The sequence below is a fragment of the Oculina patagonica genome, chromosome 9, assembly GCF_052425735.1.
Source record: "Oculina patagonica isolate OP01 chromosome 9, crgOcupat, whole genome shotgun sequence".
NCBI classification, from domain to species: Eukaryota; Metazoa; Cnidaria; class Anthozoa; order Scleractinia; family Oculinidae; genus Oculina; species Oculina patagonica.
Genome location: NC_135766.1, coordinates 13,584,504 through 13,612,029, shown reverse-complemented (window position 1 = coordinate 13,612,029; position 27,526 = coordinate 13,584,504). Strand labels below are relative to the sequence as shown.

Here is a 27,526-nt window from a genome sequence, read left to right as displayed (position 1 = left end):
TTAACAGTTTGCCTCGTAAACACCCGGCGTTCCGCTTTGCTGAATTTGTAGTATCGACCTCACTCATTCATTTGTCACGCAAGTTTCAAGCTTTTAGCAACTTCAATAACTTTCGGACCTTTCGTTTCGAAAAACTGTCAATAAACGTAAGAAGCTATCATTTTTCATTTTTAATTTCTTCTTTCAAAATACAAGTCATGATATCTCTACCAGGCTAGCCGCCGGCGCTAGCCTTTAAACTCGCTGTAATCTTGAACTCAACGAAGCAGTGTACGTTAGCATATCAAAACTGGTACAAGAATATCAATTTAGAATAAATTTATCACATGACGCTGAGCTATAGGATAGTGAGTCCTCCCCCGCGCCCCCCCCTGCGCCCCGGGCCCATGTGCCACTCCCCGCCCCCCGCCGTGGGGCCCGGGGTCTCGTCCTGTGCTGTCCCCCGTACCGCCCCCGCGCTCCGGGGTCCCCCCCCTGCCCGGCCCCCCCGCCCCCTCCCCGCCCTCTCTCTCCTCGCGGCCCCGCCCCTCCGCCCCTCCTCCCCTTCCCTTCCCTCCCGGTCCCCCCGCCCTTCGGCCCGCCCCCTGTCCTCCCAACACGTGGTCCGCCCTGGTCCGGGGTGGCCACTCACACTCAGTCTTCTCGGCCTGGTTACCCATGTGTGATCGAAGGTCGAGTAGTACTAGTGGTGATATTGGCTTGAAACTCCACTATCCTATAGCTCATATGACGCCGAACAATCGGACGCGATTTGCTTAAGTTTCAACTTCCACGATCACCAGACTTTCATGTTAATGCAGTCAGAGCTTCGATCCTATAGCTATAGAGATTAAATGACATCAGAACACTTTGTACAAAACATTTTTTTTTTCTGATCATTATGCCGAAATAAAAACCTTTCGGTTGCATATTTCTTCTAGGTTTCGCAAACAATTTCTTTCGTTTCTTAAACCAGGTAATTTCCTGTTCAGCTCTTTCGGTTTTTCAGCAGTTCTACTCAAAAACAAAATCAAAACTCGTCCAAAAAATGAAATTGATTTCAATATGTTTACACGATAGCTGCCAAAATTTTTATGTTAATTTTGAAAATTAAATATTTTTCAAAAATTTAGGATAAGAGTGACATAATATTTCGTATATACCGTCTTATGTTATAAGAATTTTATTGCTTTACCTTATAAAATTACTTTTCTTGCATTTATTCAAGACAAGACCAGAGTAAAATGCTGTAAATAGCCATTTGGCGCGAAGATGTGACACGCGTTGATTGGCTCGCTCAATAATGACGTCAAGTTCCCGGAAAGTGCAAGGGGACTCCCCGTACTGTCATGTGAATATTCTAAAAATACAAAAGCGTTTTTTCCCCAGAGCTAGAAGCATTGAAGCTCAGACACCGAAGCGAACGGATCTAGACGCTATTGGCTTTCAAACGACAATTTAAGAATCTACTTTGGAAGTAGATAACCTTACGCAGAATTTATTAACAAATATTTCGCAATGCCAGCGGAAAGGCTTCGACTTCGAGCGTGGATCGAGCAACAGGCAGACAGCGGCCGACTTCCAGGACTTGAGTGGGAGGATCGAGAGAAAGGGATCTTTAAAGTCTCCTGGAAGCATGCTTCGAGGCAGTGTTGGTCCTACCCTAAAGACGCCTGCGTTTTCGAAGGCTGGGCAATCCATAGCGGACGCTATAGAAAAGGTTACGACCGACCTGATCCCAGGCGATGGAAAGCGAATTTTCGATGTGCTTTGAACGCTCTTCCGGATATTATCGAGCTTCCAAACCAGGGCATAGCGCGAGGACAGGATGCTTATAAAGTCTACCAGATAGTCAAGAAGTCTACCAAGAAAGACAGCCATAATAAACGACAGAGCAAATGTAAGTATTCGACACGGTTTTACGCCAAACAACAACCTCGGCACGCAGCTTTTAAGCAGATATTAAAATATCTGCACACAAGTCACATCACACAGTCAACAATGCTTACCGAATCAATTTTTTATATTATTTATTCACGAATGTTGTTGAAATTTGCCCTATCAAATGCAATATTTCATTTCAGAGGTTGTGTATAAATTCAAAAGAAAAATATTACTGAAGTCTGTCTGCGGGGAATTTGTGCAGCTTCGTGTGCAAGACCCGTGACCCGATAAACCCACTTTGCCAGTTTTTGGCTAGTTTCAATGTTTACTCTAAACGGAAGTTCTCAAAAACGACCAGACTACAATCTGCTACAATTCCCTATTGCTTTCAACAAGGATTCGAAGGTATATTTTGCCAAAACACTGCGAAAAGAATCAATTGTAGGCATCAAAGCATAGCCAATTCCCAGAAAAAGGCAGTACATTGTTTACGAAAGCTTTTCCGAGAAAAAGGCTCGAGTGACGTAATTTGCATGCGGGCTATAGCACTGGTAAAAAGGTTCAAACGAAACTGCAATAATTCTGATGGAAAAATTTCATTAAAGCGTTGAGATTAAATGAATTTTATCAGCGTTGGTTTATCAAAAAAATTATGAACGTCCTCGTTGCATCGATTCAAAGGAAAAACAATATAAACGGAGGCAAAGAGAGTCGGGAACGCCCTAGAAAAATGATCGAGCATTGTTGAATTTCGTGCATTTCAGCAAACACAGCAAGAAAGCTAAATACTTCAGTTTCTAATCAGCAAGAGCTCTGACTCCAACTCTCTGTGAATAACTCGGTTGCTTTAGCATGGCCACAGATATGTGTAGTATAGAGTAGTTTTGGGGTGTGAAAAATTCTAGGAAAGCGTTACGGTTTGTTGAATAATTCGCCCATTGAAGACAAGCTTCGAACCAAGCATTTGGTATTGCAATTGGTTGTGATTAGAAAATGATTTGAAACCGAAAGGTTCGATAGTCGTGAATATCGTTTCGATATCAGCACGGAGAAGATTCGATCCGGTCTGTGTCTAGCGGTTGATAACTCACTTATTCTAGCAACATCTGTTGTTTATCGAACTTTCCAAGAAATGGCGCGTAAAAATGTATCGACTTAGTACAGTGTCGTGTGAAATTTTAAGATTTTGGTAAAATGCTGCGCCTGGTTCTCTCTCACACCGCAATAAAACAATAAAAGATATGATGAAGAGGGGGTTCAGAATAGAGCGTCGTGCTTGACTCACTAAATGGACAAGTTTGAAACGGAAAAACTACTTATCGCCCTTGTTCAAGGTGTAATACTGACCTCAAATTAATCACCTTTCCTCGGAAGGAGCATAACACAGTCATGAAAAAAATCGGTTTAATCAAAGTGTTCGATTGAGTAAAGAAAAAACCAGGGGAAACAACTGTCTATATCAGAAGTTAACTTGACAAGAATCTCAGTAACTTCGCTATCTAGAGAAGAATCTTTTGCTCGCAGCCATAGAATGCGGAAAAAATCAAGTTGAGCTCACTCAAGTAGCTCAGATCCTCGATCTTCGTGGGAACTGTTTCTACAGAAATCGCACGTCGGATATATTTTCCTCACTTGGTAATAGTTTTAAGGAGGGATTTAGATACACGGAAAAACTTGTTCCTATAAGAATGGCGTTTACAATGCGGAATTCCAGGCGAAATTACAAAGGTTCGCGACCTGCTTGTAAATAAAAATTTACAAAAAGACAAAACGTTAACTGGTGTTCAATAGGCTTATATTATTTCCAAGCAAGTTTTGCATTGTTGTATGAAGAGTTGAAACGTGTATTTTAAATGCGCTGCCTTAGCTTCAAGCCGCCAAACAAAATTGGAACTACAGACGTACGACAAAAACTTTCTTTGTCATTATCAAGAATTAGGCGTCTTCACTCAGGACAGACTTCAAGTAAACATGCATATCTGCTCAGTTGATTATCTATAAGCCTATATGAAATCCTTTACAAGTTCCTTTTTCGTAAGAGACAGGTTGGCGGCTCTTACACTCACTTTATATATCGTTCAACAAGCGCAATAAACGCACTGTTACGTTTGAAGTTTTTTCGTGTTATTTGATTCAAAATTTCGTTTAAAATTCGTTTCCCTTCCTCCTTATGAACAGCCTCAAAGCCACGCACAGGCTAATGCCTGGCTTTAGCTATGAGTTAACAGTAAAAAGAATAATTTCTTATGTGTTATTTCTACATAGCAATTTTTTGTTTGTATCTTGCAGCAACTGCCTCTACCAGCTCAGCGACAAACACAAATATAACGCCACCTTCCAGAGACCACACAGCATCGAAGAGAGCGAGGAGAGATCCGGAACCCGCCAAAAAAAGAGCAACTCCAGGGGTAGGTGACGCGCTCTTTATAAAACGAGGCTATAAACGAGTAGATTTAAGAGATAAGCAATGGGGTTTAGAGCCCAGCAGAAGCTACAATACTTTAAACGCAAGGCGATAAAAGCGCTACTTCTAAACACTGAGCTAAACTTAAATATTATGTAGCATGTTTCATTATACCCTCGTAAAAAAAATCGATAAGTTGGTCACTCAGGCTTACTTGAGATTGAGGTCACCAAAAAAACAAATTTAGAAAATTACCTATTCGGAAAATCGAAAGAGCAGACCCTTTGTAGGGAAGATTAAATTTATTGACCTCCAAGCACAATTACCGCCGAATTGTCCTCGAAAGTACTACTTTCCAAGTAGCCTCGTTTAATCAAAAGGTCACAATTTCAACATTCAATTTTTTTCCTCCAAGCATCGCCCGGATTCAGTCCGTCTTAATTGCTGCATGAAATTGCAGCAAATTTTTTAGCAACTTCTCGTTACATTCAGTTAACGATTAATCCCTGAAAAGAAACCTTACCATTTCACAAACGATTAAAATAGAATCAAATTCTTTGACATACATGTATTACAAAGTTTGGCAATGAGAATTCTTTTTGTTATTTGTTAACCACAGATCTGCTGAATTTTTTCAGTTAAATTTGAAGAGGAAATGTTGAAGACAAGAGTGGGTTTCTTGAACTGAAAGAGATAAATGAAAGTTTTAAGTTTCGGGGTGCGAACGTAGAGTGGTTTCGCTTCCTTTAAGGTGGTTGCTTTCAGTCTAAGCCTTGCGAAAACGCAATTGTTTTCGTCAAAGCGTAAGTCGTGTTTCAGTTCTTTTCAGTTTCGTTAGTTTTACACGAGGCACGTCATGAGGTTGAATAAATCACGTGCCAGTGACGACTGTCAACATTCGAATCAGTCACCAGATCGAAAAAAGCTTCAGGAAAAGTATAAGTTTAACCAAGGTAGAATAAGGACAAGAAAATGATGGCCTCTTACAAAGGAGCACAGAAGATTGAAGTGGCAATGAACCAAAAATTTAGCGAGTTTTCATGTTTGGAAGCCAATGCCTTTTTGGTACTTTTAGAAACAGCATGCAACCTTAGCTCTCGGCTCACGTCATTTTGATCCATTCCTGTCAATCATAGCTGTCAGTCAAAGCTGTCAATGCGTATCAAGTTAGTGCGCTACAGCCTCCAGTCGTTTCTAGAATTCGTCCTGACATTTTAAAGGAGGCGTCTTTTTCCTCATCCACGTTTATTTTGTTATTTCGTCGCAGACTGCGGGTACTCTCTTTATTTCTTCCAAATCGCAAAATTGGTGATTTGGTATCAGCGAGCCGCCAAAAAAAAATCATTAACGCCCTCATAATCATTTCTCGAGGTTTCTTTGCTACTCTGCCCATGACCTAAATTCACATTAAGCAAAACAAAAAGATACTGCTTTCAATCAATTCAGTACATTGTTTTGCCCTTAACACCACGGAAAGATCATCTGTCTAATTATAAATGGCTTAGTAAAAACTTTTGCCATATAACTCCTCGCTTCCTTCTTAGCCCAATTTTATTGGTTAAAAAAAAATTAGTCGGAAAGGAGATCGGTTGTAAGTTTGTATAGTAGGGGTGCTAACCTTCTTGTCATTGTTTAGGAACAACCCAGGAAGGCTCCATACTACCCCTTACCGGGAAGCAAACCCTTCAGTGGCTTTGGATTCTGGCCAACGTTCCACGCCTGGCCACATCTGCTGGATCATGACTACATGAGCACGTGGTTCGACCCAAGACCCGAGATGAAAGGTACGTCATGTACTGCACCTTTAAGTGTCGATTGTACTGATAGTGGATGAAGAGCAACGTCAACACTCATCGTAGATTTTCCTACACGCATTCTCGTGTAGTTGTAACAAAGTCACATGACTTTGCCACGTGATCTGACTGGCTCATTGTGTCATCTGCCTTTTGTTACGATTGGCCCAATGTGACTACTTTGATTAGTTTTACTTAACGACAGTGTTTAAAAAAATTCTCTACTAATTGTCACTGAACTATCAATGTAGCTTCCTCTTGCCATTCATCGCTTTCAGACATTGGTGTTATGACTCAACCAGGAATCAAACAAGAACCTTTGTCTCCAGATGAAAGAATGATGCCATCGTGCTCCAGGGAACTCGTTGATTTAGAAGAGGTATTGAATAAAACTGAGTTATAAATAGCTCGTAAAATATCTAGACACGCCCTTAGTCGCGTGAAATGGTCAAACTCACTCCCAGGGTACTCTCACTTCCCATCCCGACCTGAAAAACGAGGATAGTCACATGGCTTACAGAAATTAGAAAAGCGAATTTGTTCAATAATTGCTCAACTGCACAGTTTTAGCAGCACTTGGTCAACTATTAAACTGGGAGAATTTTCAATTTTTTTTTTATTTTTTCCCCCCGGCCAGAAATTTTAATTTTTTTTACATGTAATTTTAAAGATTGAAAATAAAAAGCGATGATTTTAAAATTCAATTCGATCTGTTGTTTCACAAAATGACAAAAACAGTGCCCAATTGCAATGTTCAAACTAAGTTTGAGAAAAAAGCCTCTGTACATGTAGCCTTAAGATATGTTGTATCTAAAATTGTTTCAACGTCTGTACTTATTCCAAGTTTACATTCTTTTCATCTTAATTTCAGGGTTCCTCAGGAGTTGCCAAAGTGATCGTGAAAGAAGGTGAGGTTTTGCGTTTGATATTCTAACACGTAAACTGCACTGTTCATAGTAAACAGACTTTTGAATCTGTGACCTCATACTTACCTTGTTTTAATATGACTTTTGCAGAAGATGAAGTGCCCAGCGATCAGGAAATCATCGATGTAAGATAATGTTCTTTGTTGTTGCTGTTGTTGATGTTATTCTTGATGTTGCCGTTGCCTTGTTTTGTATTATGTGGTAAAAGAAATTGCTGTTTCATTGCCGTTCCAAAAAAGATAGATTTTTAAAATCTTTTTGACGTCTTTATATTGGTATTCCCAAAAGTCTCTATGGCAGGCACGTTTCGATATATTGCACGTGCGATTGTTGGATCACACTGATTGGCTAACAAGGTTGAAGTTGAGCCAGTTCAAACCCTTTAGGGAGTGTCCATGGTATAATCAGTCAAATGCTTTTTTTTTGAAGCGTTTTTTAACAGTTTCCGGGCGAGGAGGTGAAGTTAAGTTTCTTTTAAGAACGTCGAAAATGGATTTCCTAAAAAGCCCCGCGTTATTGACAAACTGATTAAGCCTTTTTACATTACTTCCCCTAACCCCTCACCCCCCGCTACTACTCTTAGTTTGGCTGTGATAACTTAAATGCTTTTCCCTCTCCTTCCTAGCTGGTAGACCAAATGTCAGACCAGAGTGGCTCTTCACTTGACGAGCTGGATGGCATGGAGGGATCAAATGATGAAGGTGAGTCAAAATCTTATCGACATATCTCAGACTGCTAGCCATTTGAAGCAGAGGACGATAACGCTTGAAATATAAAGGTCTCATAAAAATGGTATTTTTTAAGTGAGGAATAATCAACCCTAACAAAGGGGGGGGGGGGAAAAATTTTTTCCCCCATTTTTTCAAAATCCCATTTCCCAAAATATTTTTCTTGAATCCCACCAACCAAAACCCATCCCAATAAAAATGTCCCAAAACCCAATTCCATTTTACCCGTCCTAAACGTTAGACCGTTAACAATTACACGTCATTTTCCAAAAAGGTTACAAAATTCTAGATTCAAATAGTGCTTATTACTTAACCAAAACATTTAGAACATTTTCTAAGCAATGCTTATAAGAAGCTTTACGGAAGCTTTGAACTGCTCCTCTTTCTATGGTTGGAATGAATCATGGAACAGATCGTCAGCAATATCCTTTCTAATATACATATTAAGGCAGGCCTTAAAGCGGACCCCCCCAGTCGGTGTTAATAGCCTCTATTTAAAAGGATACTTAATGTATGTTTATTGAGGGAGATGTCAATAAAAGCACGATATTTCTCTATCAACTTCTGTTTGCTTTCTCGCGAATTTGTAAGCATCTCTCTTTGTCGTTTAGTCAGCTGATCGTAAAGACCTTTGTGCAAAATTCAAAGGCAAAATACTCAGTCACGCACCATAAAAACATGTTCTTCCTCTCTCGTAGATTTTACAGAAGAGGCCTCCACTCCAACAGAGCGCCCGCCTCTGCGGCTGGTCTTAAAGACTGAAGGCTCATCTAATTATGGAAATGAGTACACTGCTTCCCTCCCCTTGACGCCAGACTCCACCCGGGAGATTTTGAGTGTCATCAACAGATCTTAAGAGATCATAACAATCTTTCACAATCTACATTTGAGGAACCTCTTGTGAAGAACTCTAATGAAGAAATAAACAAAATGTCAACTTCAGCAACCAAAGGGAACGTGCTATCACGAATACAAAGAAATATTAACCAGTCGGCTTCGATCTAAAAAGCAACAAGGCTCCGTCTAATCTCCAATTAGAGGACACCTTTGGAACCTCATAAATGACTCTTTCCCTTATACAAGTGCGCCCCTCCTCTCACCCCGCTCCACCCATAACCCCACCCCTTTATCGTGGCATGACACAACACTTTTTCAATTTCGAATTCGGTCACTCGTGGTTGGAAAAGGGTTAATTAAGCCATTTACAGAAACTGTATCTACCCTTTAAAGATGAATTACAGTCCGTACTGCGCAATCTCGGCTGCAATGTTTATGTGAGCCTCACAAACAAAGCAAAACTAAAAATTACTTGACAAACTTACCTGTTTCTTCATTATTAACGCCAGATATCCTTGCAGAACAAATAATAACAAGTAGAAGAACCTTGACGCTATTTCAAACCGACGTTTCAGCTCATCGGAAATTCTTAAACGATGCGAACTGTAATGGCGGACTAAAAAAAACTTCATGTATGCTGTCAACGAAGTGTAACGTTTCAACGAATTCAAAACAAAAACGAAAACAAACCCCGAGTCTGCGCAGTACGGACTGGAAATCAGCTTTAAAGGACCAAGCTGAAGCGTGTCTATTCCTAGAAATCAGATTTTCTTGTCAACTCAAAAAGTGATCTTTGTTCACCCATTAAAACTTTCTACCTGCAGAACTATATCATGATGCCATGCATTATTGCAGAAAAAGTCGTTTTTACAAAACAGTTATTAAATAGTGGTAAATACTTTAAAAAGTAAACAATATTATATTTTGTATGTGGTATTTGTAAAATAGCTTTGTACTTAACGTTGTGTAGAATATTTACAAAATGAAAGTCGTCTATCTTTAGAAGTTGACGAGTCAGTGTTGAAAATAATAGTGTTAATTGGTCAGTGTTTTGTTCATTTTATTATTCAATTCAATCAGCGTAGTAGATATCACTTCTTATCGACCTTAAAATCAGTCTAATATGTTTTATTGGAGTCAGTTCAGCGTAAATTAAAATTCCAAAGCAATGACCCGAAACTGTGTGTAGACTTTAAATTATACGAAATAAATTGTGTTTAAAACCTTGATACGATGAACTATTTTTAATTTCTTTAGATATGTTTGAGTAGTAGCTGTAAAATGAGCATTTCTATTATCGTAATTATCTACCCAGAGTTAGAATTTACTTTTAAAACTACATAAATATTACTCAACTCCATATTTTCAAGTCCGTCGTGGTTCCAGCTTTTGAGTCTGAAATATTTACATAATGGAAGTCGTCTTTCATTAGTCTGAAGACGAAATTCTAGTGTGTGACCATTTGAATAAAGGTTTATAGTGAGCAGCATTTTCATGCAGTTTTTTAACTATGGTTTTGATGATAATACTGTACAAGGTGTTTCAGAGTTTTGACTCTAATTAAGCTACTCTGGGTTTAAGCTTTTATGGATGACCATTCAGAAAAATAAAGCAATTTGGCAATACGTGGTTCTCAAACATCAACAAGGAGCTTCTGTGTATATGCAACCCCTTGTGTGTGACCATTCAAATTTAGGCTGTCTAGCAGTTACTTTTTATTTTGACTATTTTGCCGAGCAAGTGAGCACGAAAATTTGGAGACAAATGTATGGATTGCACATGCGCTCACCGGTGAGGGTAAACTTAAAAGTATGAAGGTTTACTAGTTATATTTGACATCAGATCCCTTACACAAACACTATATTGCGCACAATATGGACAATAAAAAGACAGACTCTCAGTGTTTCTAGCCTGTGGTTGCTTATATTAAACACTTCTGTTATCGCTACGAGAACCCCTTCAGTTATGTACGTACATTGCAATTTAAAATAGAGCATGGTTTTCTTTATAGATACGTCGCTGTACGTCTTATTGCAGTCAAGTGCTTTGTCAGCAGAAAAGGATACGTTTAAATCAATATACAGCTTAAAGCTAATTATAGCACAGAATTATTTGGGTGTTTTGCCATTTTGATGCTTACTAAGGTGAAAAGAATCCCTCCGGAAATGGTTTTACAACAGCGGCTTTTTCGCCTCCAATCCTCCATTCTATTTTCATAAAACATAAAACAGGCGACATTGTATTTTTTTGGAAGCTCAAGAGAATATATCCAGAAAGGTAGATAAAATTCCGACCTGATCAAAATTACGTTCATTATCCTATAGAAATTTCCCTAATGGTCGCGGGTCGCGGGTCGCGGGTTTCAAGTCGCGTGTCGCGGGTTTTATATAAGTCGCGGGTTTTGAAAAAGTCGCGGGTTTTGAAAAAAGTCGCGTGTTCTTAAAAAGTTGTGAGTTTTCGATAGAAACTATTTATTTCTCAGTAAAATTCATTCAAACAAATTTAAACTCGTTTTCTTGGGAACTACGTTACAAAGTAGCCAATTACTTTGCGGGTTAAACAATCAAATTACCAACTTCGGAAAAAACTCCCCAACTTTGGTTCGGCTGAACTTCCCAAGTTTGCAAGTTGAGGAGGAACAAGACATGTTGCTCGAAAGTCATGGTCATTTCGGAAATTCAGGTGAAGAAAACATGGCAGCAGCGGTAATGTTCCAGCGATTCCAGTGGCTAGAGTTACAAAATATTTTGTTGAAGTTGAAGAGCCTGACGTCGTTTCGCATGAGCGATCTGCCGATAAATAAATTTTACGTCGGCTGAAATTTGGTCAAATTCAAATTTTTATATACAGCAAATACATCTTTCAAATTTTTGCGAGGCTTTTACTTCAATGTCAAGTCTTCTGCGTTTGTAAACCGAATGAAACTGGACGGCTTTACCGATCTTCACGTGGAATTAATTTTATACAAATGCGAAAGAGTCAGACAAATTTAAATTAAAAGTCGCGACACGTTTACGGCTCAATTCTATTTTTATGGTACCTGTTTTCTTCCGATGGTTTAGCGAAGCAAAACCATTTCTGTAAACATAACTACAGAAGGGTTTTTAAAATCTGCGCCAGTTAAAAATATTTTAAAGAGTTTTTGCCACAGAATACTAGTAAAATATATTTATCAACCGTACGCGTTCAATCATGAATACTTTGGTTCAACTTCATGATCGCTCGCGCGCAACGTTGTTTTCAAACTTAAAAGCTTGATTGCAAATCATGCAATGTTTGATACCCAATTTGAACATTTTTTTTTTCAGGACGTGATGCAACGGACGGTATATGTCATCCTTTTACTTACTGTGGGTCAGAACGTTGATACCGACGCCGTGCTTGTTCAAACAACTATTTTGAAACTCGAGCAGCTAGAATCGCTGAAATATTTCTGCCACCACTTTGTAACGTGTCTCGTTCCTCCTCAACTTGCAAACTTGGGAAGTTCAGAAGTTCAGTCGGCAAAGTTTGGGAAGTTTGTTCCGAAGTTCGCAATTTGATTGTCTAACTCGCAACGTTACTTCGTAACGTAGCTCCTAAGAAAATGCGATCATTTTAAAACCGGCGTCTCTGCAACCGGTTTAAATTTGTTTGAATGAATTCTACTGAGAAATTAATGCATTCTATTGAAAACTCACAACTTTTTAAAAACACGCGACTTTTTTCAAAACCCGCGACTTTTTCAAAACCCGCGACTTATTTAAAACCCGCGACACGCGACTTGAAACCCGCGACCCGCGACCCGCGACCATTAGGGAAACTCATCCCAACAGCTAAAAGCAATCCTTCTTGAATATCAAGTTCAATTTTGATTGATAATAAATTTCACATGAAAAACGTCTGTTTTAATTTTTTTTGTGTGTGTGTCTTATTGTGAATACCGAGAGATTTGGTAAATTTATATCCGTTCAGTTGAAACAAACGATTGCTTTCAAAACTAAAAATTTCGCCGCCTTTTAATCGCCTCCTGCACGCTCTCGAGGGCGCGCAACCGGAGGAAGACGTCTGAAATTCTGGCGTATTGGTTGCCAAGAAAATATCTTGCTATATGTGCCTGAAAAACGTCAAAAATAAAAATCTGCAATATCACAGCGACAAACCGATGAGTGGTGCCGGATCTCTTGAAGACCTGGATCAGTAACTTAGTTTAAAATAATTATACAGACTGATCCTGACGGCTAAAGTGGTCAAAAATAAACAAAGTGGATAAAAATATATTGCCCTATATTTTAGTTTTTTATCCACTTTGTTTATTTTGACTGCTTTCGCCGTAAGGATCAGTTTGCCGTTCATGTCGTGAAAAACTTCAGGAATGTTTCAGTAGAATGTGTTTCGTGACTATATATATTTCACCCTGCTCCAATATGTTATTAAGTTCCCTTCATAGTTGAACGTTTTTGCGTAATTTACGCGAAAAATTCTTAGTACCTGGAATGCAGCTGATGGCCCGACGAATACAGTCATTGCTTCAAAACATTTCAAATTGCAAGCTTACATGCAGAGCAAACAATATTAATGAAAGGGAATAAGAGTCATTTAACCACCGAAGAAATGAAAAGATGCCAACACTTTGGTGATAAGATTATCGAAGACAAGTAAAATCAATCAGGAATTTTAAATTCCTCTGTTTTCAAACAAGACATCCAGCTCACTGAAATAATATTTCCATTTTCCTTTAAACGGTTCGCTGACGATTTAGACCTGAACCGCCAAATATCCACCTATCTAACAAGTGGGTGATTATAAAAACAATGTGGGAGGCTTTGTGGTCACAAAGGTCAAAATAACTAAAATCAACTCAACATAACATTAATTATTATTTTGAGTAAATTTGTTTTGTTCGAAATCGTTCATGTATATCAAAGGTAAAAGTCCCAATACGAATCAATATGTAGTCGCTTAGCTGATAGGAATAGAGAACAGTAAAAAAAAAAAAACATTTATCGTGCGACGAAAAGCAGAACACCTTGGCGCTTGTAAACAATCGCTGATTTCGGGGATTCCCCTAATTCTTAATGCATTCTAAAACCCATGTGTGGCTGCTATGATATCGTATTTGCATTTTAAGCCGATTTGAATTTTCGATGTTGAAGGAAAACATTTGCACGACTAAAATAAAGGATTTTTAAAAGTTAAAATATAAAGTAACGTAAAAAATAAGCGCATACCATGAACAGTTTTACACGAGACTCAGTAAACGCATGACTTATCTTTGTTATTTGATTACGGTATTCAACAGAGCGCATATTGTAAACACATTGAAAATACGATCGTTTTAATGTTAGTCGAGTCGAATGTTTAAATTTACAAGAAATATATTTCGCTTCCAGGAAAAAAAGAACAAAAAGTTCCCAATATAGCTTAAAATAATTCATTTTAATAACAGAAACCACTGACAGCGAATAATATTTTGCCTCTTTAACCTGAACAAACGGGTCTCGGAAAGGGAAAAACCCCTAAGCATAATGAATAATAAATTATGTGTTATTTGACTCGCTTACAGCTGGTAGTTGCCAAGTGAGAGTGACTGTACAGTCATGAAAAACGGGATTTACAGTTACATATCTAAAGAGATATAAGAAAATGAAGTGTAGAGGGATTTTCAAAAAATAATACATTTTTACCAACATTATGTCGGGCATTCGAATGATTTGCATGACTGCGTCGAGTGGTGTGATAGTCTTCCAAAGTGCATCCACCCGGAAAAAGGGGAAAACCCCTTTAGGGACTTTTCCCTTCCCTAATATTTACACATTCATATCACATGTAAAAGGCAGATATATTAGATGCAGTTAGCAGCTTAAAGTTCACCAAAACGTCTGGTGTGTTCCCCTGTTAACTTCGCAAAAGCGAAACCGATTTTTTTAAAAACTTCACTTTCAGTTTTGAGAAAAAAAGAGCGAATGAACTTCCGGTTTAGTTTCAAGAAGGAATCGAAATTATTTCAGTCTATCGAAATTTGAATCCATAAAAGCGACTTTTGAGTTTATATCTGGTTTTCCAAGAGGCGAGGAGCAGAAGAAGACGCGATGCACGATTATAGCAAACTGTCTGGAAAGAAGAGATTGCGATTTCGAGACTGGCTGATTCAGAAACTTGACAGCGGAGAAATCCAAGGGGTAGAGTGGATCAATCGACAACGAGGATTGTTTAAAATTCCTTGGGTCCACGGATCCCGCCAGAACTGGTGTATGACAGACGCTGAAATATTTTCACAGTGGGCGAAGTACTCTGGAAAGTACAAAGAGGGCAAAGACAGACCGAATCCAATCAAATGGAAAACGAATTTTAGATGCACACTGAACGCTTTGCCAGATTTCAAAGAGGTTCGCGGGGAAAGCAGCCCAAGAGGCCCCAAGGGGTATAAGATCTACAAAATGAAATGCAGCGGCGGCAAGGCAAAGAAAGAGCAGAGTGCATGTGAGAAGGAAGAAAAACGTAAGTTTGAAAAATATATTTACTACTGATTGAACAAAATTCGATTTCTTGGAAAAGCTAATAAGGGGTGACTAACGGGGGAGGGAAGGGGAACGCGACAGAGAATATATTATTTTGATGTATTAATAACCAAATTCTCCTAACTAATATCATTTTTTTTTTTTTAAAAAAAGGAATGTCTATAATGTGCAGTAGGGAGAATTAATCTTCTAAGCCTTTTTAAGCTTTTGATAGTTGTCCTAAGTGGGGAAAGTACCCAAATGAAAAAAATCTGATTACTTGGCACAAAGAGTTGTTTACCACAAGAAATGCAACCTAAGCGTCGCGTCATATGACAGCTGCTGTCCATATCACAAGATAACCATTTGATACCCCACCCTCCACACCCTAATAGCTCCTAATTATATTCGTGTCATTGTTCGTCTAAATGTGTCTTGTGACCTGCAAACAGGATATATTAAATTCCTAGAAAATTCACTTGAGTATTAGCGTCGTCAAGGTGATGTTTTCTGGATGTTTCTTAATTAAATCTGGCTGCCTGATCCAGATTTTAATTTTTCATGGAAATTGCAACGTTTTATTTCACATTTTCCGGCCAATAAATTATCGTCGTTTTTCCTTCTGCGTTGTTTTTTGATGGACAGCCCAACATAGTTGCCAACCGGATATGCTGGAAGGTGGTTTTGTCTCATTGCAGATGTTTCTCCCACAAAACAGGAAGACTTAAGAGTCTTAACCCAAACACAATAAGTTTATTCCAAAACTGGCGCCAAAAGAAATTCACAAGAAAACCCCAACAATAAATTTTCCGCGACAAAATGTTCGCGACGTCTAACAGTGTGTCCTGTCGAACATTCGTGGAACGCCGACATAAGCAGATTTATTACAGCCAAATGAACTTTTCATCCACTTAGTTACCGAGCATGCGTAGTCGCTTCGTGTGTCAGATTTCTGACACATGATGCGTGCAAAATCCGACTTTGCCAGATGTTCTCTCCGAAGGCTGAGAAGATCTGGGTACGAGATTAAAACAAACAGTTAGAGTCTTCACCGCGGTCAAACGTCTCAGGCAGATTTTCTTTCCATTTCGGCATTTTTGTGCGTATTTAAGCGTTATTACGAGCAAGGATAGATAAAATAGTTGCCGAGTGAAAGCATAATCCCATTACAGAGTGCATGTGAGAAGGAAGAAAAACGTAAGTTTGAAAAATATATTTACTACTGATTGAACAAAATTCGATTTCTTGGAAAAGCTAATAAGGGGTGACTAACGGGGGAGGGAAGGGGAACGCGACAGAGAATATATTATTTTGATGTATTAATAACCAAATTCTCCTAACTAATATCATTTTTTTTTTTTAAAAAAAAAGGAATGTCTATAATGTGCAGTAGGGAGAATTAATCTTCTAAGCCTTTTTAAGCTTTTGATAGTTGTCCTAAGTGGGGAAAGTACCCAAATGAAAAAAATCTGATTACTTGGCACAAAGAGTTGTTTACCACAAGAAATGCAACCTAAGCGTCGCGTCATATGACAGCTGCTGTCCATATCACAAGATAACCATTTGATACCCCACCCTCCACACCCTAATAGCTCCTAATTATATTCGTGTCATTGTTCGTCTAAATGTGTCTTGTGACCTGCAAACAGGATATATTAAATTCCTAGAAAATTCACTTGAGTATTAGCGTCGTCAAGGTGATGTTTTCTGGATGTTTCTTAATTAAATCTGGCTGCCTGATCCAGATTTTAATTTTTCATGGAAATTGCAACGTTTTATTTCACATTTTCCGGCCAATAAATTATCGTCGTTTTTCCTTCTGCGTTGTTTTTTGATGGACAGCCCAACATAGTTGCCAACCGGATATGCTGGAAGGTGGTTTTGTCTCATTGCAGATGTTTCTCCCACAAAACAGGAAGACTTAAGAGTCTTAACCCAAACACAATAAGTTTATTCCAAAACTGGCGCCAAAAGAAATTCACAAGAAAACCCCAACAATAAATTTTCCGCGACAAAATGTTCGCGACGTCTAACAGTGTGTCCTGTCGAACATTCGTGGAACGCCGACATAAGCAGATTTATTACAGCCAAATGAACTTTTCATCCACTTAGTTACCGAGCATGCGTAGTCGCTTCGTGTGTCAGATTTCTGACACATGATGCGTGCAAAATCCGACTTTGCCAGATGTTCTCTCCGAAGGCTGAGAAGATCTGGGTACGAGATTAAAACAAACAGTTAGAGTCTTCACCGCGGTCAAACGTCTCAGGCAGATTTTCTTTCCATTTCGGCATTTTTGTGCGTATTTAAGCGTTATTACGAGCAAGGATAGATAAAATAGTTGCCGAGTGAAAGCATAATCCCATTACCTCAGGTAAACGAGTGTTTTTACTTTTTAAATGTTTCGCATCCGAACCAAAGGTGCTCTGACAAATGGCGCCGACAAGTAGCTACAAGTCCGCATATCGCTATTTTCAAACACGTAGAACGTTTTTAGTAAAGCTCCAAAAAACTTAGTAAACCCTTAGGATACCGGTTATGTATCGAACTTTGAACTGTGAAAATTAAAACCTTATCTTTGCAGTACTTTTCTTATTTTTTTTGCATATTTCTGTCGTTTGACCGCGGTGGAGTTAGAGTCAGGTTGTCGCAACCTCGTTCCCAGGGTCCTCTCTCGGCGCATGTTTTATAAGGATCGCCGAGACATAAACGAAACCTGTCGTTGATTGCATTCGAAAATATAAAGTGCCCAGGTGACCGACCTTTTTGGTTTTTGAGCCATTAGGGACAGACTATTATTTTCCTTTGGAGGAGGGGTTTAAAAAAATTGTCCTCTTTTTAGTTTGTGCACCTCTGCAAATCTTTTTTCTTTCGAAATTTAAATTCAATTTTTTTTCAATATTATTAATAAACCCTCCAAAAAAATAATGGCCCGTCCCTTATCTTGACTGTTTTGATCAGATAAGTTAATTCAGACTCATTTAATTTTTTTTCAGAGAGCACAGCCGTTGATCCCGACCTTACAGAGAATGAAATTATTCAGGTAAAACTAATGTTAATGTAATTGTAAGCCAAGTAACAACAGATACCCGGTTATCTGTTTGTTAAAGACAAAAAATTAAGAAAGGTGCAATTAACACACAACATAAACCCTGAGCATTGGCTTTTAGTTTTCCTCCTGGGACAGGATTCCCAGTAGTCTCCCTTGCGGCCGTTTTTAGTGTCGTCACGCAGCGTAACGTTTGTGGGAAGAAGGGTTGCGTGACGAAGCGAAGCATTGCATGGCTCCCATGTAAAAGGGACGGGGATGCTCGTCGTCTCGCTTGGAGGTGAAAATCACGTATTTCACTTAGGATATTCAGGACAAAATGCCATTATTTTTAGCTGTCAAGGTTTCACTTAGGGTTACACGTGAAGAAATGGAAAATGTTGTCATACAGTGTGGCGGAATGGACCAATCAGGCAAGAGACATGGTTTCCTATAGGGGCCAAAAATAATTGAGCCACGCCCAGATTGGTCTTCTTTTGGAGTTAAAATTCGAATTTTCCGACATGCTCCCTTCCTTTCGATATGGGAGTCCCCATGGGATTTTTCAATCCCACAACACACTTCGGTGTTTTTCAGCAGAGGTTCTTCCGGTCCGGAAAAACAACCGCCCCTTTCATACGCGATTTCCCCCCCCCCCCCCCAACCCGGTAATCTTGTTTCTCCCACGGAAAGTGTACAAAGGAAATAGCCCCTTTCCCCCACCACAAAACGTTCACCCTTGTCCGGAGATAGATTGATCGACCCCAGTTCTTTAAAAAAAACTACCAGATCGTTCAACGCCCTTATTTAGTTCAACAACGGGTTCAATAACAAATGTTCCCAAGTAATGGCTCGAAAAAAATCGCTAATTTTGGAAAGCGAACGCGCCCCATTAAAGTACTTTTCAATAACCTTCATTTGAATGGTAATGGTCACACACTAAGTTTTCATCAATAGACAAAAACAATAATGGAACAGCATTTTCATTTAAATATGAATTAACGCACGAAGGTACCGCTCAATAATTTTCATTTGAATTGGCACAGACTAGGATTTCATCCACAGACTATAAGTAAAAACTATCGGGTTGGAGATCTGACGAAACGGGTGAAACGGCTGTAAAAACATGTTCCCGACAGAGAAACGTAGGGGGGGGGGGCATCGTACTCCAAGCCGAGTACAGCCCCCTTATCAAATTCCCCCCCCCCCCCCCCAAAAAAAAAAAAAAAAAAAACAGTGTCCGATGCTGAGCCCCCCAAATTTTTTTTTTTTTTTTTTTGGGGGGGGGCTACAGCCCCGCCTGTCGCCCCAGCTCCGCCGCATATGCCTGGTCAGTCTAACCGTGACTCTGTTTATTTCAGTTGGTGGATGAAATGATGGCTCCTACTCATATTGGGCCTCGTCCAAACTCAGCTTTCCCAGCGTTCGAGTCTCTTGTGCTGTGCAGATCAGCAGGTAAGCGCTCAAGCTCTAAAATAACCAAGGTCGGGTAGCTCTCGCGAGGTCTCACAAAAATGACTCGCTACCCTCCAAGGGAAAATTAGAACAAACAACAGGAACAATGCTTCTAGCCCCCAAAACAATAGAAACTGCGACACTGAAGGACCATTAGGATTACAAGCTTACGAAAGCTGTTACTATACCTCGTGAAAGGCGCTTTAATGGGTACCCCCTCCTGTCCTACGGGTACAGTTAATTTTCGAAGAAGCCATTAATGTTCTCCGAAATAGAGCTTGTGTTTAATTAAAGTTATTTTCTTGATTCTTTCGGCCGCCAGGCGTAAATAGAAATACTTATCCAAGAAAAAGTGTCAGGGGAGATCCTGGCCGCCCTCCTGAAATGGGCGTTAATTTGTTTTCCCTCCCCTGCCTTTAAACTACGAGTTCGATTTTTTTATGTGCGTTTAAAACAAGGACGAATAGTGTAATTGTAAATCTAAGCGTGAACACATTATGAAAAAAAATATTTGAGTAGGTACCAAACGTTGCATGATTTGTCATCAAACATTTGAAGTTTGTACAACACAGCTGGTATAAACTCTTAGGGATTGCAGTTCAAAGCCCACAGTTTTATTTACTTTAAGACAAAAATAAAGAAAACTGGTCCGTTTAAAAAAAACGTGATCGCGTTCTATTAAATGAAAAACAACGTGACAACAAATCAGATTCGCGGATTTTAAACAGAATACGGTCAAGTTTCTTCTTAATAGCAATAGAAAAAGCTAAAACTCGATTCATATATTTTATCTTCAAAGTCTTTGCACTCCTGTTTAAACCTTTATCGCCACGTTTTATTCGGCTACCATTTACATTCTCTATTTTGTTTTAGATCCTTCCTTTACTTTCTCGTACACGCCTTGGTTCTTGTGGGCTTGGAATGCAATGGCGGTGGACCAACACGTCGAGAAACCTGATGAAAACGCCGCAGACGAAAGCGATGGCGAAAGCGCCTCTAAAGAAACAGACGACGGCAGCAAATAGCAAGGGTCTTATGCAAGGCTTACAAACAGCTTAAACCATAAAATCATCGAAACCAGTCTCCAGTTGATCATCATAGTAAATCTCCTTACAGATCGGTCATGTAGTTTGTTTAAATGTTATCCATAGTGTAAGGAGATTTTAAATTTTGATCATTTCTAGAGGTTAGGGGAAGAGATTAATGAAAGGTCACTTTATGTTTGGATCGTTTTTGGAGTGCATGCATAAACAAAGATTCAATGATGGGTATATTAAAGTATTGTATGGTTTAGCAACAGTTGGAAATTGGCACTACTTAACATAAGTTCGGTAAGCAGTTAAATATATAGAGGATATTACATGGTTGCTTGGAGATATGAAATTTATCTTCGAGTGTTCAAATCGATATCTCACGAGTGAGCGCAGCGAACGAGTGGGATATCGATTTGAACACTCGAAGATAAATTTCATATCTCCAAGCAACCATGTAATATTCTGTTTATTATATAAACCTACTAATTACGATGTTTTTATGATTTTCCGAAGATTGCCGACCATTTACCGAAGATTTCCGAAGATTTGCAAAATGCTGTCCGAAGGTCGTACAAATGATTCCGAACATTTTCCAAACTTTTCCGAAAATTTCCGAAGATATCCGAAGATTGCCGAGGAAGATCCGTTGAGGTTTCGACTTAATATCGATTTACTTTGGCTCATTCAGCATTGAAACAGGGCAGACTTGTCAGAAAATGTTTCGAAATCGATATCTTCACATTTGAAAATAACATGTTATTTTCACGTGTGAAGATATGATTTTTTCGCGCGAAAGATTTCCTGGTATTTCACTGATGTTTATATACTAGTTATGCAACGCTTTCGAGTGGTATACTATGGAATATCCCACGAGTCACTTGTATTTTCTCGGTATACCATGCCATAGAAAATACGCTTACTAAATTTCGTCGAGAATACAATCGCAGCGCACGATGGGAAGGTTGGGTTGAATACCGTCGAATATACAACGGCTTTCCTGTATTCTGATTGGCTGTATTTTCTATGGCATGGTATAAATAATAATATTAAACATTTTGATCCCGCTAAGTGTGTTGAAAGCAAAAAATCATTTAAGCTTTAAATCGAAGAGAACCTCAAACTAATATTTGCCTAAGGTATAATGCACCAAAGCGGTGACGCGAAACCAATCAATGAGGATCAAATATGGTCAATAGCAGGGAAGAATTACGAACAATTAAAAAAGCTTAATTTTTGGCTAAGCGCAAACAAAAAAACTGTGCTATTTAAACAACATACGAACTTTTCGTTTTAAAGATAGCTGTCAAAGGTAAAAAATGAAGAAGTTTAAGCAGTAGGGGACGAATTTGATGTGCATGTAGCCACACGTTGGGTTATGTTGAAAGCCTACAAGATTTCTTAACTTATAACTAAAAGGAACGCACGGATATAGGATCAAAAGCAGTAACCCGTGAGTAGTTAGTAGCAGAAAACATATGACCGTATATTTTGAACAAAGTGCTGCAACTCGAACTCAACTAAATGAATAAACAAGTCGAAATAAAGTAAAATGTGTTCTTTGTTCAGTGATTTATTGGGGAGCGCTATCGTTATTCAAGAAGTCTGGGTTTTTTCTTTTACAAGACAGATTATTTCGCATTACTTCCCTCCAGTCAGACGTTTAAATGGACAATGGTGAATGGCTGGGACAACGTTAAGTTTACAAAGTGCTGTAGGCGTGGGATAGGGAGGGAGAATAGCAATTTTACAGAACAGTGTACCGGGCGCGAGTGATTGTCAAAAGTTATCTTTCCTATTTTCAAATTATACTACTAAATACCGCGAAATAAACAAATTAATTGGATAAAGCATTCTACAGAGAAAATAAAACAATAATTGTGGAAAAGAAGTGCAGGAATACAAGGATAGAGGTGAATTACAGTTCGTCAAGTTTGATTCTGTGACAGGATGTTAAGAATTTAAACGTTCCATTCTCGTGATTTTTAATCTTTAGTCGTACATTTTCTTAAGTTGATAGTTTTTTTGCTTATGTCACATTTGGTGTTTTTGTCTTTCAATTTCAACATAATAAAGCAAGTTTATAGGCAGTTAGGGGTCTTACCGACGAAAATATGATATATATCATTCGGGACACTGTTATCCTTAAATAGTAGCAATACTTCCAGTCAGTATTGAATCTGCGAGATCTGAATTAAAAGCGTCTGCCTGAGTACTAGTTGTACTTATTCATTGCAGCAACCTGGTATGAGAGCCTTTTCCCAAGACATTTCGTGTGCACATGTTCATAATATGCGTGTAACATAGCCTATGCCTGCGAACAGGGTGCCGAGTAGGACAGGGCGAAATAAAGAAATCAGAATATAAGGCAATGCCTTCGCTTGTGTTCTTCTTTACGTTTTTCTCGTGCTCTAGTCGTTTCCTGGTGTGCTTTATTCTATTCTAGGGAATACGATCGTGAATTAAAATTAGCATGAATAACACAAGCATACGAATCAACAAAGCCACAAACATTTGTTTCATTTAAATTACTTTACACGCCGTTCTATTCTATTCTATTCTATTCTATTCTATTCTATTCTATTCTATTCTATTCTATTCTATTCTATTCTATTCTATTCTATGAATTAAAACAAGCATACGAATCCATGAAGCCACAAACAGTTGTTCCATTTTTAGTATTTTACTAGTCCCTTTGCAATCCACACGAAATTAAATGTCACAACAGTAGTATCAACATCTTAACTTAATCACACAGTAACGAAGCTGACAATTTGGTGGTTTCACAAGCTCGTACACATAGTACAATCCGCAGTTCCTGACCTTGATTGATGCCTGCCAATTACAACAGTTCGTATTCCAGTGAAAACACACAGTCCGGGCTACCACTCCCTCTTGGAGAGTAGGGTGGGTTCCATTTAACCAGCCGGTTGCATCGGTGTAGCACATGCGTTTTGGAACACAAGTGGTGGGCATTTTTGAGCCTGCAGAGCTGTTGAAGCGGTACCAGCCAGGAGCTAGTGTGTTCCGGTCACATTTGTAGGACGAATCTCTTGGAAATGATACACTGCGGTCCGCTTCTGCGTCGACTGTGTACGAGCTGCATTCTGGGCCTGTGAAGTAAAGAAGTAATTTTACTAATTGAAACAATTTCTGGGAATCTGAGAATAATGAGCGACAAATAACAATAACATTGAAATTAGGATGCCAAAAAAAAGTTTTAAATTTGATAGCTAAAATTTTCTATGCGTCCGAATTTCTCAAGTGGCGACCGACTGTGTTAAGAAGAGAATACTTACCAATGCCGAGTTCGCAACGCATGCCTGTTGATGATGCTGCGCAGGCGCATCTGAAACCATTGATCATATCAGTACATGTTCCTCCGTGCAGACATGGATTACTGGAGCACTCGTCGATATCTAAAAACAATTAGTAGAAACTCGGCTGTGTTCTATTGGAAATCCGCGAATCTGATTGGTTCTCCCACTGATTTCTATTCGCCGATAGAAAACAGTCGCGCGCTCGCGTAGCTCTTTAAGCGGTAAATTTTCTTGATTTTTGTCTTCAAAGTGCACAATATTGTAGGTTTTGGACTGAAATCCTTTAGAGTTTCTACTAAAACAATTAGACTACTCGCCCTCGTTTTCTATGAGCGATAGTCAACTCGGCTGCGCCTCGTTGACTATTTGCTCATAGAAAACTCGGGCTTGTAGTCTAATTGTTAAATAGTAAAGGAAGTTAAATCTGCGTTCGAGCCAGGAGGCTCCTGGTTCGAGCATAATGGACCACAAGGCCGGAGAATATCCTTATTTCCGTAGTATAAAGCGACAAGGAGTGGTTCTAGTCCTCCCTGGATGGGATGCTAGCCATCGCAGGGTTAGTTTCAGCATTTAATTCGCCGGTACCCATTTATACACCTGGATAGAGAGAGCTAGATCGATGCTGTGAGAGTAAAGTGTCTTACCTATGAGTACAACGTAGTGTCCCCGCCCAAGGCTAGAACTTGGACCGCTCAATCAGGAGTTCAGTTCGCTGGCTATTAGGCCACCGCGTCTCCCACAGACAAATGGGTTGAATGTATGCCACGACCTGGTTTGTTGGAGGTGCGGTGGCCTAATGGTTAGTGCGCTGGACTCTGGATCAAGCGGTCCGAGTTCAAGCACTGGCCGGGGACTGTGTTGTGTTCTTGGGTAAGTCACTTTACTCTCCTAGAGCCTCTCTCCACCCAGGTGTATAAATGCACTTCCCAGGTGCAAAATAATGCTGGGAGGTAACCCTGTGATGGACTAGCATCCCATTCAGTGGGGAGTAGAAATACTCCAGGCCTTGTCGCTTCATGCTACGGAAACCGGGAATGGCTCCGGCGGTATGGGCCACTTGGCTCGATGGTTCACCCTTATAATAACCACGTATTTTTATCAGAGCTTATAAAACAGAGATGACTCACTTATAAAAAAAGTTGCTCTTAGCTTTGCATGTAATTAAAAATGTTCTGGCAATGGTACTAAAGTCAATAAAGTTGTTAAATGCATGTAATTCTCGTAATCCAATCATATTTTAGAGAGTCGAAATGAAACACTTGAAACTTGGAACTTACCAAATTCACAGTGGTTTCCTGAGTATCCTGGTACGCATCGACACGTGTACTGTCCCTTCCCCTGATAGTCACAGATTCCACCATTTTGGCATGGGTTCCCTGTGCACTCTACAACCGCTGCAAAAACGGACAAACGGACAGATGTTCCGGTATACAAGTGACAAACAACCTGTGTGTTTTCCATTATAGTAACTGATTTAATATGTTTCATGCAGTTTTTTTATTAAAAACATAGCAAGTTATATCATAATTATTTTGGCTGAAGCCCAGTAATGGGCTCATGATTTTGTTCAACGGCATTTCTTGGTTTAATTAGATTTGAAGCATGTTAATTTAAAGGCGCTTGACTACCAAACTTGCCATACGAATTTAGGAAGGGTAACTTTATAACAGCCTCGCTCACATGGTCTTTTCCCTTTCCAGGGAGCGAGAAGGAGGAGAGCCTGGAAACAATGTGTCAGAGGTAAAAAAGTTGAGCATCACCTCTCACCTGCCTTTTCCATATCACAATAAGCACCAACAGGCAGGTTCCCAGGCCCCACTGACTCCAGCCAATATCGACCACTATGTGCCAGTCCTTCAGATGCGTTCTTAATTTCTTGACACGATTCCGCCGGGAGCACTGGTGATGAACCAAGAAAGGCTGTAGAATGAACGGACAAGTTTGTTACATTGTTTCAATCATCTTCCAGATATCGCCGAGCTATATCGTGTATATGAAGTCTTCCCGACGTCCATAATATACATAAAATACAGGTTTTCTTGATAGTGTTGTGACGTATTTCGTCGTAACTTTGATCGTTGGACTAATCTTACCCGAATGCAGGGTTCGCATTACTAGCGAACTTCATCTCAAGTAAGGAATGCGATTTATGTCTGATATTCAAAGCTCTTAAAAAACGTCGTTCAATTACTAAACTAATCGAAAAAATGGCCAATCCATTGTGAGTCTAATTGATTCAAGTTTAGGCAAATCAAGTGTAAATACAGGTACCCAGGTGTATACAGACCGCCTGCCTTGTCACGTGGATTGCCTAATTCTCTAGATCCATGTTATTTTTGCATCACTAACCGTTCGAAACCGCTCTTTAAAGCCAGCAGTGAACTTTTTGTATATTAGAGACTTCTCAACGGAGGTGGTTGGGGAGGGATGAGAACGGAAAACTTCTCTCTTTTAATTTAACTAATTGTCCACTGATGAAGCACTTATTTCAAAATATCTTGACTGTATTTCCTGTCACAACGTAAGCACTTTGAAAGCGAAATCGCAAAGATTGTGGGCGCACAGTTTGAATAAGTAACTCAGTATGCTTTAAAAGTGAGTTCAAATGAAAAAGTAACAATGGTTATTTGATTATTTATGCAAATTTTGAAATTGCACGGAGCTTCCTAATATAAACAGTTCAAAACGGAATTAAAAACTGCTTCATATTGATAGAGTATGGATGTTTGCCATTTCATTAGGTTCAATGACACACTGTGTTCACAATAGATACACGAAAACTTATAGGAAGTTGGCAAAAGATAATAAAAGCAAAAAAATCAGGGAGAAAATTGGCGGAACACGCCTTTTTGATTCGTGTTTGTGTTAATTCGTTCCCTCCGAGATTTTGTTAGTTTTAGTCAGCCAATAGAAAATACAATTAACACACAGTTTAAAAATAGACTGTGATAATGTAAAAAAATAAAATTTAGAAATACAGTAGACAGCTTCGATGTACATGTATAGTAGTTCATTTCGTAATTCAGGAAGCCCTTGTTAACTAGGTACGATAACTTGAACATTTAAAAAACAAGAGAAATATTGAATCGCTACAAAATATTTGTCACAACTTACCACGGAACGGATTATCCAAATAAATGGCATTCGAGTCTGGCACAACATTGAAAGGCCTCACCGAACGTGTTCGGTTGTTCAGCTCGCACATGTTTCTGTCTCTATAGAAGTTTAGGCTCTGGCAAATGGCGTCATCTTTGCACAGATAATAACACACAAATATATCCCGTACCAGAACTGATTTGTAGTTTTGTTTCAAGAGAGAGATACCTTGAACGGACGTGACACATCTTTCGCCCAGTAAACCACTGCTAAAGACGAATGGAAACCACAAAATTTGACAAAAAACGTATAGGCCTGGATGTGTATGAAATAACCTTGATATTTCCTGAAGATGAAACATACACATATACGTCACCGTCTAAATGAGCATAGTGGCTATAGCCTTTTACATTTTGAATTAACTGTAAAACCAGTGAAAGTAAGGCTCGTTGAGATTTATTTTCTTACCATTTTTTCAAAAGATCGTCCTTCCTTACTTTAATTATCGCCGCATTAAAAGCCAAAGTGAGGGTAGGCAGGCTACCCGGCTATTTATCTGCATGTCGCG

The 27,526-nt window shown here is 39.2% G+C and overlaps 3 protein-coding genes across 3 annotated transcripts; 2 read left to right on the top strand and 1 right to left on the bottom strand.

Moving 5' to 3' along the window:
• The first annotated feature begins 1,357 nt into the window (after positions 1-1,357).
• Positions 1,358-9,780, top strand: LOC144666253 (uncharacterized). The gene is made up of 8 exons (XM_078527654.1): positions 1,358-1,879; positions 4,153-4,271; positions 5,904-6,051; positions 6,339-6,439; positions 6,932-6,968; positions 7,077-7,111; positions 7,612-7,687; positions 8,413-9,780. The coding sequence occupies exons 1-8, from the start codon at positions 1,498-1,500 to the stop codon at positions 8,568-8,570; spliced, it is 1,056 nt and encodes a 351-aa protein (XP_078383780.1). The 5' UTR covers positions 1,358-1,497; the 3' UTR covers positions 8,571-9,780.
• Positions 9,781-14,366: 4,586 nt separating this feature from the next.
• On the top strand, positions 14,367-20,869 carry LOC144666270 (interferon regulatory factor 4-like). Its single transcript, XM_078527685.1, has 4 exons — positions 14,367-15,031; positions 18,025-18,071; positions 19,418-19,511; positions 20,385-20,869. The coding sequence occupies exons 1-4, from the start codon at positions 14,623-14,625 to the stop codon at positions 20,534-20,536; spliced, it is 702 nt and encodes a 233-aa protein (XP_078383811.1). The 5' UTR covers positions 14,367-14,622; the 3' UTR covers positions 20,537-20,869.
• A 2,341-nt stretch (positions 20,870-23,210) lies between these two features.
• Positions 23,211-27,526, bottom strand: LOC144666251 (uncharacterized). Its single transcript, XM_078527652.1, has 6 exons — positions 27,427-27,526; positions 26,977-27,304; positions 25,630-25,782; positions 25,140-25,256; positions 23,842-23,961; positions 23,211-23,655 (listed from the first exon to the last, which is right to left on the bottom strand). Exons 1-6 carry the CDS (start codon positions 27,427-27,429, stop codon positions 23,276-23,278), a joined length of 1,101 nt encoding a protein of 366 aa, XP_078383778.1. The 5' UTR covers positions 27,430-27,526; the 3' UTR covers positions 23,211-23,275.